The sequence below is a fragment of the Artibeus jamaicensis genome, unplaced genomic scaffold (assembly GCF_021234435.1).
Source record: "Artibeus jamaicensis isolate MK-2021 breed Jamaican fruit bat unplaced genomic scaffold, CSHL_Jam_final contig_3114, whole genome shotgun sequence".
NCBI lineage: Eukaryota > Metazoa > Chordata > Mammalia > Chiroptera > Phyllostomidae > Artibeus > Artibeus jamaicensis.
Window position 1 is genome coordinate 717503 of NW_026521720.1, and position 15757 is coordinate 733259.

Consider the following 15757-nt stretch of genomic DNA (forward strand, 5'->3'; position numbering starts at 1 on the left):
CCAATATTGAGTCTTATAATTCATGAACATGGTATATATCTCCATTTATTTAGATCTTTACCTTTTCTCAGGAGTGTTTGTACTTAATTATATAGGCTTTATGCTTTTTTGGTCAGGTTTGTACCCAACTATTTCATATTTTTGATGCTGGATATTTTTTAAAACAAAATCAGTTTCTGATATTAATTGCTGGTATATAGAAAGAAATAGATGAATTGTTTTCTATATTGATCTGTAATCCTGTAACCTCCCTAAACTCACTTATTGGTAGTAGTAGCCTTTTTGTAGATTTTGTTAAATTTCTACATAGTTATGTCATCTATGAATAAATTAAACTTTTCATCTTTTGTTCTAATCTTGATGCCTTTTTTCATACTTATTACCCTTTCCAAAACTTTCAATGTTAAATAGAAGTGGTTATAGCAGATATCCTCATATTTTACTTAGAGGGATACATTTAGTTTTTCACCATAAAGTATGACATTAAAACTGTAGTTTTGTGGATGCTCTCTCTCAGGTTGAGGAAGTTCCATTCTATCTAGTTTGCTGAGACTTTATTAGGAATGAATTTTGTCAAATACTTTTTTTTCTTTTCTGCATCTATTGAGATAATTATCATGTAGTTTTTCTTTAGTGTGTTGATGTAGTGAATTACTTTGATTGATTTTCCTAAGGGGAATCAAGCTTCTGCTCTTGGGATAAATGTTATTGGTAATGATGTATTTAAAAAAAAATAATGTTAGCTTCAATTTGCCAAGATTTTGTCAAGAATACTTGCATGTATATTCATGAAACGTACTTATTTATGGTTGTATATTTGTGTAATGTCTTTATTCAGTTTTGACATCAGAGTAATGCTAATCTTAAAGCAGGAGTTGGCAAGTGTCCCTTACTCTTTTACTAGAAGGGTTTGTGTATTCTTTAAATATTTGGTAGGACTCATCAGCAAACACATTGGGAATGAAGTTTTGCTTGTGGATAGGTTTTAAACTACAAGCTCATTAAAAAAAGCTGTAGATCAGGTTATGTGTCTTTTTTGACTGAGCTTTGGTAGTTTGTCTCTCAAGTAATTTGTCCACTTCCAAATTTCACAATGTAATGACATACTGTTGTTCATAATACTCTTACTGTCTTTCAACATCCTTAGGATATGAAATGATGCTCCATTTTGCATTCCCAATATTTGTAACTTGCTTGTTCTTTCTGTCAGTCTTAGCTGTTATTCCTCATCTGTCTGGCTAATGGTATATTAGTTTGATCAGTTTTTGCAAAAAGAAAAAAAAACAAAAATCTTGCTTTTGATTTCATTAATTTTCTGCACTTTTTTCTAGTTTCTGGTTTTCATTTATGTTTACATTATTTTTTGTTTACTTTGTATTCTATTTTCCTTTTTTCACTTTTCAATTTTGAAGCTTTTGACTTTTTTAACATAACCTTTTTTCCTTTACTATTATTTTGCTTAATTCATTCTTTATTTTTGAATTACAGTTGAAATTCAATATTATATTAGTTTCACATGGAAAGCATAGAAGCTAGACATTTAAATAACTTACTGAGTGATAACTTTAGTACACACCTGGCACCACTATTGCAGTATTATTAACTGTATTTCCTGTGCTGTACTTTACATTCTGGTGACTTTTGTAGCTACAATTAGTACTTCTTAATACCTTCACCTTTTTTTTTTTAAGATTTTAAACAAGGAAGAGAGAAGACACATATATCCCCTGCTGGGAACGGCCGCAGGGACCGGCCTGCAACCAGGTATGTGCCCGACGCGTGTTCCAGCCCGCACTCAATCCACTGAGCTACACCAGCCAGGGCCCTTCACCTTTTTTAATATAACTTTTAATGCTATAGATTTCTCTTTAAGAACTCTTTTAACCCGTGCATTTTGATATGTGGTATTTCATTTTATTACATTCAAAATATTACTTAATTTCCCCTGAGATTTTTCCTTAATCTATGACTTATTAGAAACATGTTAATTTCTGCTCATTTGTGATTTTCCTTTCATATTTTCCTTACTGACTCTGGTTTAATGTGGTTGGAGAATGTACTTTGGCTCTTTTCAACCCTCTTAGATTTATTGTCCCTTCTTGTCTGAAGGAGACTATGGTGTATTTTGGTGATTTTTTCCAGTATATGCTTGTAAATGAGTATTCTGCTGTTGTTGAAGGAGTTTTCTATAAATGTTGGTTAGATCAAGTTGGTAATAGTGTTTTTTGTAAGTCTTCTGTGTCATTACCCATTTTCTATCCATTTGTTCTAACAGTTACAGCAATACACTTGAGAGTTGTTGTTGGAATCCCTCATGCTACTTGTATAATTTGTCTGCTTCTCCTTTCAGTTCTTTGTGTTGTACTTCATGTATTTTTAAGCACTGTTATTAGGTGCGTGGATGTTTAGGGTTGTTTGGACATCTTCATGTATTGATTCCATTATGATTATGAAATGCCCCCTTTTCTTCTGGTAATATTCCTTATTCTCAATATTTGTTTTATCTGATGTTAATGTAGCCACTCCAGATTTCCAGATTTTAAAAAGTATTTATATAGAATATATTTTACTATTCTTTTACTTTGCTTTTTTTAAAAATTAAAGTTGGTTTCTTGAGGTAGCATATATTTGGGTTCTTCTCTAATCTGATAACCTGCCTTTTAATGAGATATTAGATGAACCTTTTCACTTGTATGTTTATATTATTAGCTTTAAATCTACCCCTCTGCTTTTTTTTTTTTTTTTTTTTGCTATGTCCCACCAACTCTGTTTATTTTTTTCTTTTTTCGTACATACTTTGCATTGAGTGTCCTTTAATTTTCTTTTGGGCTCTGTGTAAGGACTGTTTTGTAGAACAGCTTTATACTTGTGGGTGAAGGTACTGGTTTCTGGCCTCCCCATGAAATCATGTGGAGTCAATTGCCCTCTCAGATGACTCTCTGTTCTGGTTCATTTCATGATCAGGGAGAACGGCTGTATGATACAGTGGTGGGCAAAGGTGGGTTTACAGTTGTGAGTATGTGAAACAGTTTATTCCTGTATTATTATTATTTTTAAAAATATATTTTATTAATTATGCCATTACAGTTCTATTTCCCCCCTTCATTCCCCTCCACCCTGCACACCCCCCCTTTAGTTTATGACCACGTGTCTCAAGTTCTTTAGATTCTGTATTTCCCATACTATTCTTGCCCTCCCCCTATTTCCTACCTATCATCTATGCTACTTATTTTCTGTACCTTCTCCCCCCTTCTCTTTCTCCCACTCCCCTGTTGCTAACCATCATGTGATCTTCATTTGTACTTTCCATATGAACAACTACAAACCTACTCTGGCTTACTCCATTTATATTTGATCTATTCTTTTGAAATAAATCTTGAGGCCTCTCCCTCAATGATTTTATTTCCTTTTTTATTTCCTGTCTCAGGAATTAGAAATTAAGAAGATGGCCAAAATTGGTAATAAAGAAGCTTGCAGAGTTTTAGCCAAACAGCTTGTACAGCTACGGAAACAGAAAACAAGAACTTTTGCTGTGAGTTCTAAAGTCACTTCTATGTCCACACAAACAAAAGTGATGAACTCCCAGATGAAGATGGCAGGTGCAATGTCTACTACAGCAAAGGTAAGGAGAAGCCTTTACATCCGTAGTCTTAGAGTTTACTCCAAGATGTTTAAATACAAACATCCCAGTCAATTTTAAAAGCACCTCCTGATGTATATGTAGTATAGAATCTGGGTGGAGTTTCTGGCCAACTGAGTTATAATATTAGATAATCCAGGTAGTCACTTTTAGGTTTTTATTGATTTGTTTGAATAAAAAAATCCTTGTTTTAGGACATTTTCATTGTTCCATGGATACATGAAGCTTCTAAATTTTTCAAATTGACTTAAAATGGTGTCTCCTTTTTCTCTTAAATTGTCAGAGATTTGTGGGCTTCTTATTTCATTAAGCTATAAGTTTTGATTACTTGGGAGTAGTAATTTCCTCTTGATTCATTTTCATATATGTGTGAGAGAATAATTTTCATATATTCATGTTACATGTATATGTAACATGAATGCTGTTACAAGGATTTATCAATTACTTTTAATAGGGATTTATGTTTAACTTACAGTTTCTATATTAATGATGTTTTTACTCTAGACTTTAAAGGACTCTGAGCCTTTTGATTTTTTAAAATAAATAATGAGCTACTTAATGCAAATGAAGTGCTGTGAGGAACAAAGACAAAGACTCTCCTCTCAGAAGTTACAGTTTATTGGGAGGTGGTATTAAGGTGTGTTTGAAAAGGATACTACCACTGTACATCAGTCTGTGCTAAGCTTCAGTGAACCACACAGGTCTTTGAATAGAATTAATTATCTGAATGACTGCAAAAGACCAGGGTCTTAAAAATATCAGCAGGTGTTAAATATAAGGAAGGGTAAATATTTATATGAAGAACAAAGGGACAAACACAGGAGAGAAAGTATGAGATTATTAGGAAAATAGGGTATATAGTGGATTCTCATTTTTTGCAATAGTTAATGTTCTACAAAGTTGGGAATTAGTGAATACTGAGCCATTGCTCTGAAGGAAAATGCAGGGTCAGGTTCCTGTGAGCCTAACTTTTAACTAAAGTTAAAACATTTTTGTCAACCAGTGTATATCTAAATCTGTTTTTTGTGTGTTTCAGTAGAAAGGAGCCGTATTTAATTGTTGATTTATCATCATTGAACTCATGGCAACAGCACTCTAACTCATGCTTGAACAAAGCTCTTCTAACAGTGTATTTTCTCAATAAGCACATCACAGCCTTGTTGTGTACTTAGAAACAAAAAATGACACTTTAGTACTATGCTTGGGGACCATTTTAAACAGCAAAAATCACTAATAAAGGCATAAGAAATTTGCAGTATATAAATGGGTGAAAGTATACCTGTTTACAGTATGAGAGCTGAAACAAGAAGGCAGGGTGTTGTCTTGTTTGCCCTCAGCTAAAAAGGTACATGTTGGGTGACTAAAATTTGTGGTGCTCTGCACATGTCCACAAATGAGCACTAAGCACTTATTATAATTATCACTATTAGTAGTAGTACTATTATAAATGTTACTATATTTATATTATAATATATATTATTTATTATAAAGCTCTTATTATAATTATCATTATCACTAATAGTATTATTTAGAATAATGTAAATTGCAAGTAAAGTATTATAATATACACAAGTAAGTATAAAATTTCATGTATACCAAGTAGGATTTAACCAGGGGTATGTATTCTAATCTGCATATCAGGAACTACTTCTTTAAGAAACTGATATTATGAGGGGGACCCAAAGAAATGCAGAATTTATTTATTAAAAAATTGTGTATTTATTCTTACATGTTTAAACCTCAGTCACCTTCAAAATACTCTCCATTTGATGCAATATATCTATCAAGACTTTTTTTCCCACTGCTCAAAAGTGTTTGAATTTGTCAGTTTTGATGTCTTAGTGCTTCTGCTGTTTTTGTTTTACCTGTTGCACATCAGCAAAGTATTTCCCTTTGAGGACTTTTCTTAATCCAGGGAAACAAACAAACAAAAAAGTTTGACTGGGACAAAATCGAGTGAATAGGGGAGAAGGCAAGGGGATCATGTCCTTTTCGGTCAAAAACCGCTGAACACTTAGCACAGTGTGGGCAGGTGTGGTTGTAAATCACCCATCGTGAAATGGGCAAATGTGTTGAAAGAGTCTTAAAAAAAAAATCATTGAAGCCAAATGCAGCCTCTCACAACAATGCCAGCTGTTACACTGATACAAATGGGCTCCTGGTACACTCACCTGTTGGAGGAAGCCTGTACTACCAGGGGCCCACTCTCGAGAAGATCATTTTGTTATTTTTTGTGGGGGATCCCCCCTCATAAGACCTGAAGTCTGAAGTGTTGATAGTAAAAGCAGATGGGGGAGCATTGCAGATGATGGGGAGCATAAGCAAAAGTCCGGTGCCAGGAGAGAACATGGCATTTTTAAGGAAATGAAAGGTCACCGTGACTAGAGGGCAGTGGTGCAAAATGAGACTGGCTTATTAAACAGAGTTCAAATGATGCTTACTCTCAAAGGTCAACTGTGAAGTTTGGCTTTCAATTCTAAGAGCAGTGGGAAGCCATTGCAGAGTTATTAGGTGTGTGTGGACTGGCAGGGAGATGGGGAAATGTAGTGTCCTACTTAAAGATCACTTTGGCTGCAACACTGCATACAATTGTCTGAGAAAATACTGTATGCTTAACATTTTGAAACTGGTATGTTTTATATGTATAGTGTCTTTTAATATTAAGCTAGCTGTGTAATACACATATATAATATATACTTTATATGTATATTAAGGCATTTCGTCTATACTAGATGGCATTCATCTCTTTTAATAAATGGGTTGTGAACATAAAAGGTAAAAGAATTCTTTTCACATTTTTTGCAAAACTCAGTGTTTTGTTTTTTTTCTTTAAACCATGGTTTAAAAAATGTTAATAGATTAAGTATTTATGCTAGTGTTTCCTCTTTAGTTTAGATATTAAATTAAAAACTGATTATGGAACCAGGGGGCAGGCTGGGTAGAGGGGGGCAAAGAGGAAAAAGTGGGACAACTGTAATGGCATGAACATTAAAATAACTTTTTAAATTTTGTAAAATAGATTAAGATTATTTTTAATTTAGACATTACCTACTTACCATATAATAGGCAAATGGAGCTTGCCCATCTGAATAGCAATGGATTTTTTTACTGACACAGTTTTTTGTTATGTAATCTTTTGCTTGTGGTTCAGGTAAGGTTTTTCCACACTAGTATTTATTATACAGACGTTAAGCAGATGGTCTCCAAATGATACTTTTTTTCTAGACTTAATATTCTTATGTTTAAGTATGGAAGAGTGTATATATTCTTTCAGAGCCTCATGTCTATTTGATGGGTTCTCTTAGGAATTACCCATAATAAAATTTTCATAATTGTGTAGCTCACTTAGGTATTTGCATATTTTAAAGACAATGCAGGCTGTTAACAAGAAGATGGATCCACAAAAGACATTACAAACGATGCAGAATTTCCAGAAGGAAAACATGAAGATGGAAATGACTGAAGAAATGAGTAAGTCTAGTAACTTGTAATGAAATTTACAGTTTTCTCGTGTTTGAATTCGCTAAGTGTATTTCCTAGCAACCTCATATTCTCATCCATGAAAGCACAAATATTGAAAAAAATAATAATACAGTACCCTTTTAAATAATCACCTGTATTGTAACTCTTGTATTTTGAAATTGGCAATGTGTATGGCTCAAAATTCTATTAATGTTTAACTGAAGAAAAAATATGAAATACATTATGCCATATTTCTGTGCCATACTGGCCCCAGCTGTTCCACTATATTGATTAGTGGACTAAAATCATCTTGTGAAAAAAATAAGCTTCTAGTATAAATTGGGTAATTCCAGAACTGCATCGATTCTTTCGTACTGTCGGTATGGGAGGTAGAGATAATGGAGCTCTTTCATTCTTTTTTTCCTCCCCAAATTACTTAATACTTAGTTTTGTTTTGTTTTTTTTCTCTTCTCTTTTCTTTTCTTTTCTTTTCTGAATATAAACTAATTGCATGTTGTGTATAAAGTGTATTTTTAACAAACCATCTTCACACGACTTACATATTGTTACTGTTAATGTTGTTTCTTCCTGTATTTTTCCATATCTTACTATAGTTCGGTCATATTACATGTTTTATTTTGAACCTTATCTACCATTTAAAGAACATAATAGTGTAATGCGAGCACGTGCTCATGACCTTAAATCTTCTCTGAAGCCTCATTTTAAAAACATGGCTTCGATATTGTAGAACATCAATATCAAATAATATCAACCCTAATTTACTAAAACATTCTTAAAGTGGTCAGTAAGATTGTTTTAAAATGTTTAATGTATTCGATAATCTTCTCATAAATGTTTCTATTTTATTTTTGCCTAAATTTCTTAAATCTCCTTAGAGCACTCACTTAATTAAGGCTTTGGCTCACACTACCAGATTCTTCTCAGAAAGACTATACCAGGCCCTGTTTTATCAGTGATGAATGACTCTTTCCAGCATCCTGGTCAGCATTCAGTTATTACTTACATGATAGTCAAATTTGGCATCATTGTTTTACAAAGATGTTTTCTAATTGTTTTACAACTGTGTAGGGATATGCTAGTTTAGCACTGCTAGCATTTTAATTTTATAGCATTTAGTCCATAAATGGTATCTGATTAAATTACCAAGGTTTCTAAAGTTACCATTGCTTCACTATTCTATTTCATGTTATCTATTTTGCTTTTAGAATTTAATAATACTGTATTTTTATCAAAAATTCTTTAGTTTTCACCTTGAATCTTTACTTTGAAAATATAATTTTTAGAAACATCATTAGTGCATTTTTAGTGACTGAGAATTGTCATTTATATAATGATCACAGTATCTAACATGTTTATTTGGTTTCCAGTGATGGCACAGGTGTGAGCAGATCTTATCAAAGAAATTAGCTTTTCCATTAACCTGTAGTGAAGAGAATTAATAAGCTCATACATAAAACTCATATTTATCACAGTTCTTACTTGTATGTTAGTGCTTTGCAAATGATTCTGAAATAATAGTAGTTATTGGTGGTTATTTGTTTTTTCTATAACCAAATAAATTTAATTAGCATTAGTATTTTCATCTAAAAATAAATTTAAAGTTTAAATGGATGTCTTTTTTAAAATTAGAGTTTAGTCCTGGCTGGTGTAGCTCAGCGAACTGAGTGCAGGTCTGCCAACCAGAGCATTGCTGGTTTGATTCCCAGTCCGGGCACATGCCTGGGTTTCAGGCCAGGTCCCCAGAATGGAGTGCAACCACACACTGATGTTTCTCTCCCTCTCTTTCTCCTTCCCTTCTCCTCTCTCTAAAAAAAAATAAAATATTTAAAATAAAATTAGAGTTTATATTATTGCAGTGCTGCTCTAAAACTTGTTTACGTTCAAGTTTTAGAGGGAAAATCTTTGAAAAATCTTTGTGGCTAAAAGAATCTGCTAAGAGCAGAGTCCTGCTAAGAGCATTCCATAGACAAGAACTCTCTTCCCTGGAAAACACACTTCTGTTTAGCAGGAGCCCAATGAGCAGCACTCTTAGGAGGAGACCACACGAAGCTGCCTGTCTCCTCTCCTCGGGGGTGTCCCTAGGGGTCAGGAGAACGATCATAGGCCAGCTGGTTAATTATTTCTCTCACAGCCTTTTCCCATGCGTGCCCCTTAACTGTACCCCAGTAGGAGAACTTCCTCTTCCTTATGTGCATCTCCGTTGTCTTCAGTTGTGTCTTTGTTCACGGGGTTCCCTCTGTGCTGCTTGGTCATACCCTATGTGTCCTTCATGGACCATGCCACGTTACTTCCTCCCAGCTCGATATAATCTCTTCCCTTTTTATAATCATTTTTTCTATTTATCACAATCTGTTATCTTTTTTCTCTCTTTTCTACTGAAGTGTACACTACCCCAAATCATCATTTTTCTCCATCTGTCAATTGTATCTGTACCACATGCTGGGCACTTAGTGTGGAAGATAAATGAGGCGTATTCCCAGGCCTTCGGAAAGTCCTTCCCCACAGCTCCTAACAGGACGCCTTCTATGCAGAAGGCCTTCCGTAATATTTAGGAAGGTGAGGGAGGCAGGGGAGGGGGATGGCAGTGATAATCATTGCAGGGCTAAGTTGGACATCATCCTTTGGACAAGTTTAATACAATATTGAATCTTAAACTTTGTCAGAATATTTTACATACATCTTAAGTGAAAATTTTTTAAAAGTTGAAAATATAATTCTATGTATAAAAAGAATAAATTATCTCCCAGATACTTACAGGATATTGAATTCTTACATATTTTTCCATGGTCAGGTTTAACAGCTATCAGCTGAACAGGTTTACTTTGTGGAATCATAATTAAACTTTAATCCTGTAGCCATGACTGTCATACAGTTCTTGTTCATTAAAGATGTAATTTTTTAAAAATCAGAGTAGACTTGTTTCATTTAAGGATAATTTGTGTTGAAACAAGTGTTATTCCAGATTTGGTGCCTTAAAAATGTATTCATCAATGAACTTCCTAAACATTTGAAAATGACTTTTGTAATGTGTTACTTCCCCTAAGTTTGCTATAATATAATAGTATAGTATAGTATATAGTTGGGCTGCCTTCTAAAAATGTAAATACAGCCTGAAATCCCTGAAATCTTTTTGAAAGTAACTGCTTTTTTGCCCCATCCTCCCTAGTCAATGACACGCTCGATGACATCTTTGATGGCTCTGATGATGAAGAAGAAAGCCAAGATATTGTGAATCAAGTTCTTGATGAAATCGGAATTGAGATCTCTGGAAAGGTATGAATATCTTCTGAGTTGGAAGTAGTTTCTACCACTTTTGTCACTTAAATGTTTTAAGTCGTCCTTTACTATTAGATGCATGTTTTTATATCTGAAAAGTAAATTCAACCTCTTTGTAGCACACCCTTTGTGTCCTAGACCAGATGTTTAATGACACACACTTTTCTCTTTTCCTCTCCTCCATATAGATGGCCAAAGCTCCATCCGCTGCACGAAGCTTACCATCTGCCTCTACTTCAAAGGCTACAATCTCCGATGAAGAGATTGAACGACAACTTAAAGCTTTAGGAGTAGATTAGTGAAAAAGCTGTAATATTTTGCATATTTATAATTATTTAGTTATAATTATAAAGCAGGCATATTGCCATTTTCTTTTTACAAGACATATTTATTTTGCAAAAGTGAAGACCATGAGTGAACAGTTGTTTCCTAACCCATGGCTGTTTGACTCTTTTGCCAAAGAATGATAATGGTGCAAAATGGGAACTCTTTGGGTTTTAATTAGAACTCTTTAGGAATGATGATGTGTAAAAAGTTGACAACTTTTCTGCATGGCATAGAGAAATTATATTCATTACTTAGTGTAGCTTACGTTTTAAATCTTTTTACACTGAATACAAACATCTTGTTAAATGCCATCAGGCACCAACTTAAAGATTCCTGTAAAATATTAGACGTATTATCATTCATTCTGTGTCTGTTGCTTGTCTGTGTAAGCAGTGCACGCTGTGACCGTGGGCGATTTAGCTGCCAACTCATTTCTAAGTGGTCTGAAGGAGGAGCTCTGCTGAAACATCTGTCTTAAACAAAGCCGTCCACGGGCCTTTGTTTTCTGTCTGCTCCCTTAGGGAGGACATTCTAGTTGATAACTTTATTACCTTTGAAAATGTGCTTGGCACCTGCCTTAAATGGCACAAACATATTGTGCACATCTTTAAATTATTGTAAGTGACAGAAAATGATTACATTTTAAACTAAAATTGGGCCTCTTAAAAAAATTTTCCAGACTGCCTTTGTAAAGCTTATAAAAGTGAATTGAATGTATTAGCAAAAACTGATTCTGAATTAATAATGTTTTACAGTAAGAAAGTGATATATTTTGGTCTTTCTTCTAAAGGAGTAAGGAGATTTTTTTTTCAATGTGAATTATTATTTAATCTCTGCTTATTTTTGGACTTTATTAGTAGGTACATTGAACCCTCTAAATTGAAACCATCATTTTCAAATAAATAACAGTGCTATGGCAGTACTCTAGTTAAATTCTAAAATAAACATTAACACTTTTCTCGGTAAATAAATTAAAACTTTGTAAGAAATTATTGCCTAAATGTATGTTAACATCATAGCAGTATTTTTAAAGGTAAAATTGCTTTGGTATTTAATGTATATATTGAAAGTGAGAAGAAATGAAGTAGCAGATTATAGAGACAGAACTTAGAATTAGGTTAGCTTTTTAAAAAAATGGTGTTGTAATATATGGATTATAGCACATTCCACCGTAAAAACTCTGGAGGAGAGTGTGTAGATGTAACCTGATGAATTTGGGATGATGGACATTTTGGACTATTATTGACAATATGAATATGTTTCAGAACTAGCATACATGTGTCATATGGGTTGGGGGAAAGAATGGAAAGCTAAACATTATAGTTTATAATCCATTTTGTAATGTTCAAAGATACAGTTTCATTATATAGTAGTATTAAATACCATTACCTTGCACATTAATCGATCAAAAGGTCTTACCAGACTGTAGAATTACCCAGAACTCTTTTGATTCTTGGATGTACATAGTAATGCCAACTGACTTCATTTACTTTCTAGTTTACATGTGGGGGCTTTTGCTTTTAAAAATTATTTTGTTAAAAAAAACTCAATAAAGATTTATTGCTATTATGTTTTTATATATCTCTTTTACTGTATTTTGGCTTCTGCTAAGTTAAAATTTTTATGTGTATCTGGTGATTTTTAAAAATAAAATTAGATAACTCTACAACTTATATTTTAACCAAAAAAAATTGTCTTTCTAAGAATTAGCAGTGGATCCTGACCAGTAAGTATGGCTCAGTTGGTTGGGCGTTGTCCCATAAAGCAAAAGGCAGACGGTTTGATTCCTGATCAGGGCACATGCCTGAATTACAGGCTCCATCCCCTGTGGAGTTGTGTTCTAGAGGCCCCTGATCCAAGTTTCTGTCTCACATTGATGTTTCTCTCTCTCTTCCTCCCTTCCCCAAACCAATAAATAAAATCTAAAAAGAATCCACATTTCTCAATACGTTATAAAAAGCCATTGTGCTAAAAAAAAAAAAAAAGGAAAAGAATTGGCAATTGTGAATAAAATGTGTTGTGGACCACTCTGCCTGGTTTCAGGAATTGTAACTCTACCCCCTGTGGCTAAGGATGAACCAGTGACCTCTGGAATGCCAGCTGCAGGAAACAAAGCTTGTCTCTGGTAGCAAATGCTGCCTCAGTTTCCTCTCCCTGCCCCAAAGCTTGGTGGGAAGTCAATGATGGGTAAGACCCCTCACAGTGGAGGGGCAACCTAAGCCAGACTCGATCACGTAGGAGGCCATCATGGAAGGACTGGGGGGGAGGGTTGCAACAAAGAGGGAGCAATGGACTCTTGCACATGCCCTCCCCCCCACCCCACGCCGGCTTTGGCAAAGCCTGAGTCCCCATGTTCTCTGGGAGAAGTACTTCCTGGCTCTAATCCTCTTAAGCCTGAATACCTGATGGGGAGAGGTGCAGCTCCTGGCCTTGCTAGAGCGTGTCCTAGGGAAAAATCTGGCACCACAGACTTCCTGATAAACCTGTGAAATCTGCTCTGCTAAGAGTGCTTTCATTCATATGTTAAGGGTTCGAGCAGGAAACCCTAAAACTCTGCCTGACAGACTCTCACTCAGACTATCTACTATTTGATCCTTGCCTCCCTGTAGTCCTGTGTATTACAACCCAATAAAAGCCTCTGGAGGAAGGGGCTCCAGGTCTTTTTTCCTCGGAGAAACTGGCCACCTCTCTTCCTCAAGCAGATCACATCATGTCTTTACTCTCATCCATGGCACGGGGGGGGGGGGACTTGTGAAGAAAGTCGCCCCCACAGCAATGAGCCTAAGAATTCAGTTGTTTCAGAAGAAATTGATCTTATAATTCCTTTCCTAGAAACACTCAGGGAATAAACATTTTTTAATATATATTTTTAAACAGGCAAGTTTTAGTGGTTTCATTTCAGTCAAACATCGATGCCACAGAAGACTCTGGGAACCCAAAGAAGAAAGTAGACTCGTTCTGATTTGGCTACATTTATACCATGTCCAGTGGCACTTTTCACAATCACTATAAGTTTGTAATGTTATAATATCCTTCACTAAAAATAAAACTTCCTTTGGTCCATAAAGATTAGGAAACAAGGATTCTTACACATTGATGTTGATGAAAATACTGACTTTTTAAAAAAATGTTTCCTAACTTCCCTCCCATCTTTGGCAAAAGAGTTTCTTTGAAGAACTCTGTTCAGGCAGCAGGTTAGCAATAGACAGCAGAACAGTGAAGCAGCTCCTGTTACTGAAAACGAGGCAGCCCAGTGTTGCATTTGGCTTCCTGGTGTACGATTAGTGGGTAGAGATTTCATAGTATCAAAGAAGTAGAATATGGAACACAACTATCAACACTAATGATAGCACCTAATCTTAGAAAATATAAAATGACCATCTGTCAGATAATTGTGCTGTATAGAACCGTGCCTTAAGGGGAGTACCTGGTTATGTATGGGGAGTCCTGGTGGCAATGGACTCAAGACTGTGACCCTACAGGTTAAGAGGGGAATCAGGCAGCCAGTGGGCTTTACCTTATTTGACGTGCACAGTGACCACAGTGACGTGTATTCCATTTGCATTTGAATGCTTGTAGGGGAAGCCCGCACTCTCGTTCACCTGCACATCCTTTACCAGCCCAGAAGCCACACTTCTAGCCTGGTGCCTGCGGGCCTATTTAAATACATACTGTTTGGTCGTTTTTTTTAAAATTTTTTAAGATTTTATTTATTTATCTTTAGAGGGGAAGGGAAGGAGAGAGGGAGAGAAATGTCAATGTACGGTTGCCCCTAGTGTGTCTCCTGCTGGGAACTGGCCTGCAACCCAGGCATGTGCCCTGACTGGGAATCGAACAGAGATCCTTTGGTTCATAGACCTGCGCTCAATCCACTGAGCTACACCAGCCAGGGCTCTGTTTGGTCATTTTTTTCTTCGTTCTGTTCCACTCGATTGATTTTAGTCCCAGTTTCCTTCCCGTAACTATTGTTTCCCCGTGCATTTTGTTTCATTTCACTTAGTGAAGCCTTCATTTTTTGTGACTAAAATCGACCAGTTCTGTGAGCACCAGTGTTTTGAACTATGCATCCAGTAGGTTGGCTATCTCTTGGTCACTTAGAAGTATTGGCTCTGGTACTTTGAGTTGTTCTTCTTGATCCATAATGTTTTGGTCTGTTCGCACCTGTTATATGTGAGGGGTGGAGCCTTAGGTGTTCACCAGGGTGGGGCGACCCAGTCACTGGGTAGTGACGTTGTATGTGGGGCTGGGGTCAGAGAGGGGCAATGGCATTTGTTCTGCACTCTGTTGAATTTCGGTCCCCTCTTCTGCTTCCCACAAGCAAATTGGGCCCTTCTGGTGCTAGTTCCCAGGTGTGTGGGCTTGTGTACCCTCCAGAACCCTGTGGGTCTCTCCAATGAACTCTCTGTGAGCCTGGAAGCCTCTCTCGGCACCTCCACCCCCAAAAGTTTTTCCAATTGATGCTTTTAGGTTTTATTTCCTGGTGCTGGGGCCCTGGTTTGTGCCATCTATCTCACTGCTCACTACTTTGCCTGGTTTATCTGCATGCGAATGTGTGACCACGGTCAAGCAGCCGCCTTGCACCCTCATGGGGTCTGCCTGTTGCCACTCCACACCTGGGATCTGCCAACCGCCGTCTATGCACATGGTTGGCCTGACGGCCACTGCTTTTTCCTGCGTGACCCCTCCCCGCCAGCTGCTGACTCTGCCCCTCTTACCAGTCTGGATGAATGGTTTATTGTTGTCTGACTTAGGTACAGTTTAATTTTCTCTCTGTTTTGGTTGCGTTCTGGTTTTTAAATATTTGTTGTTTGAAAATTTGGTTGTATGAGGAATTCAAAAAAAACAAGGAGAGGCTTAGGAACCTCCAGGACATCTTTAAACGCCCCAACATCCGAATTATAGGGATACCAGAAAGGGAAGAGGAACAGCAACAAGTGGAAAACTTATTTGAACAAATAATAAAGGAGAACTTCCCCAATCTTGCAAAGGAAATAGACTTCCAGGAAGTCCAGGAAGCTCAGAGAGTCCCAA

The 15757-nt window shown here is 36.0% G+C and overlaps 1 protein-coding gene across 1 annotated transcript in view; it reads left to right on the top strand.

The window, feature by feature from the left end:
* The window catches only part of CHMP2B (charged multivesicular body protein 2B), a 28361-nt gene extending 16056 nt beyond the window's left edge, over nt 1-12305 (top strand). Inside the window, exons 3-6 of the mRNA XM_037130755.2 lie at nt 3428-3622; nt 7009-7111; nt 10290-10396; nt 10588-12305. Coding sequence (XP_036986650.2) covers nt 3428-3622; nt 7009-7111; nt 10290-10396; nt 10588-10698 — 516 coding nt within the window. The 3' untranslated portion in view covers nt 10699-12305. The remainder of the gene's footprint in view (nt 1-3427; nt 3623-7008; nt 7112-10289; nt 10397-10587) is intronic.
* The last annotated feature ends 3452 nt before the right edge of the window (nt 12306-15757 follow it).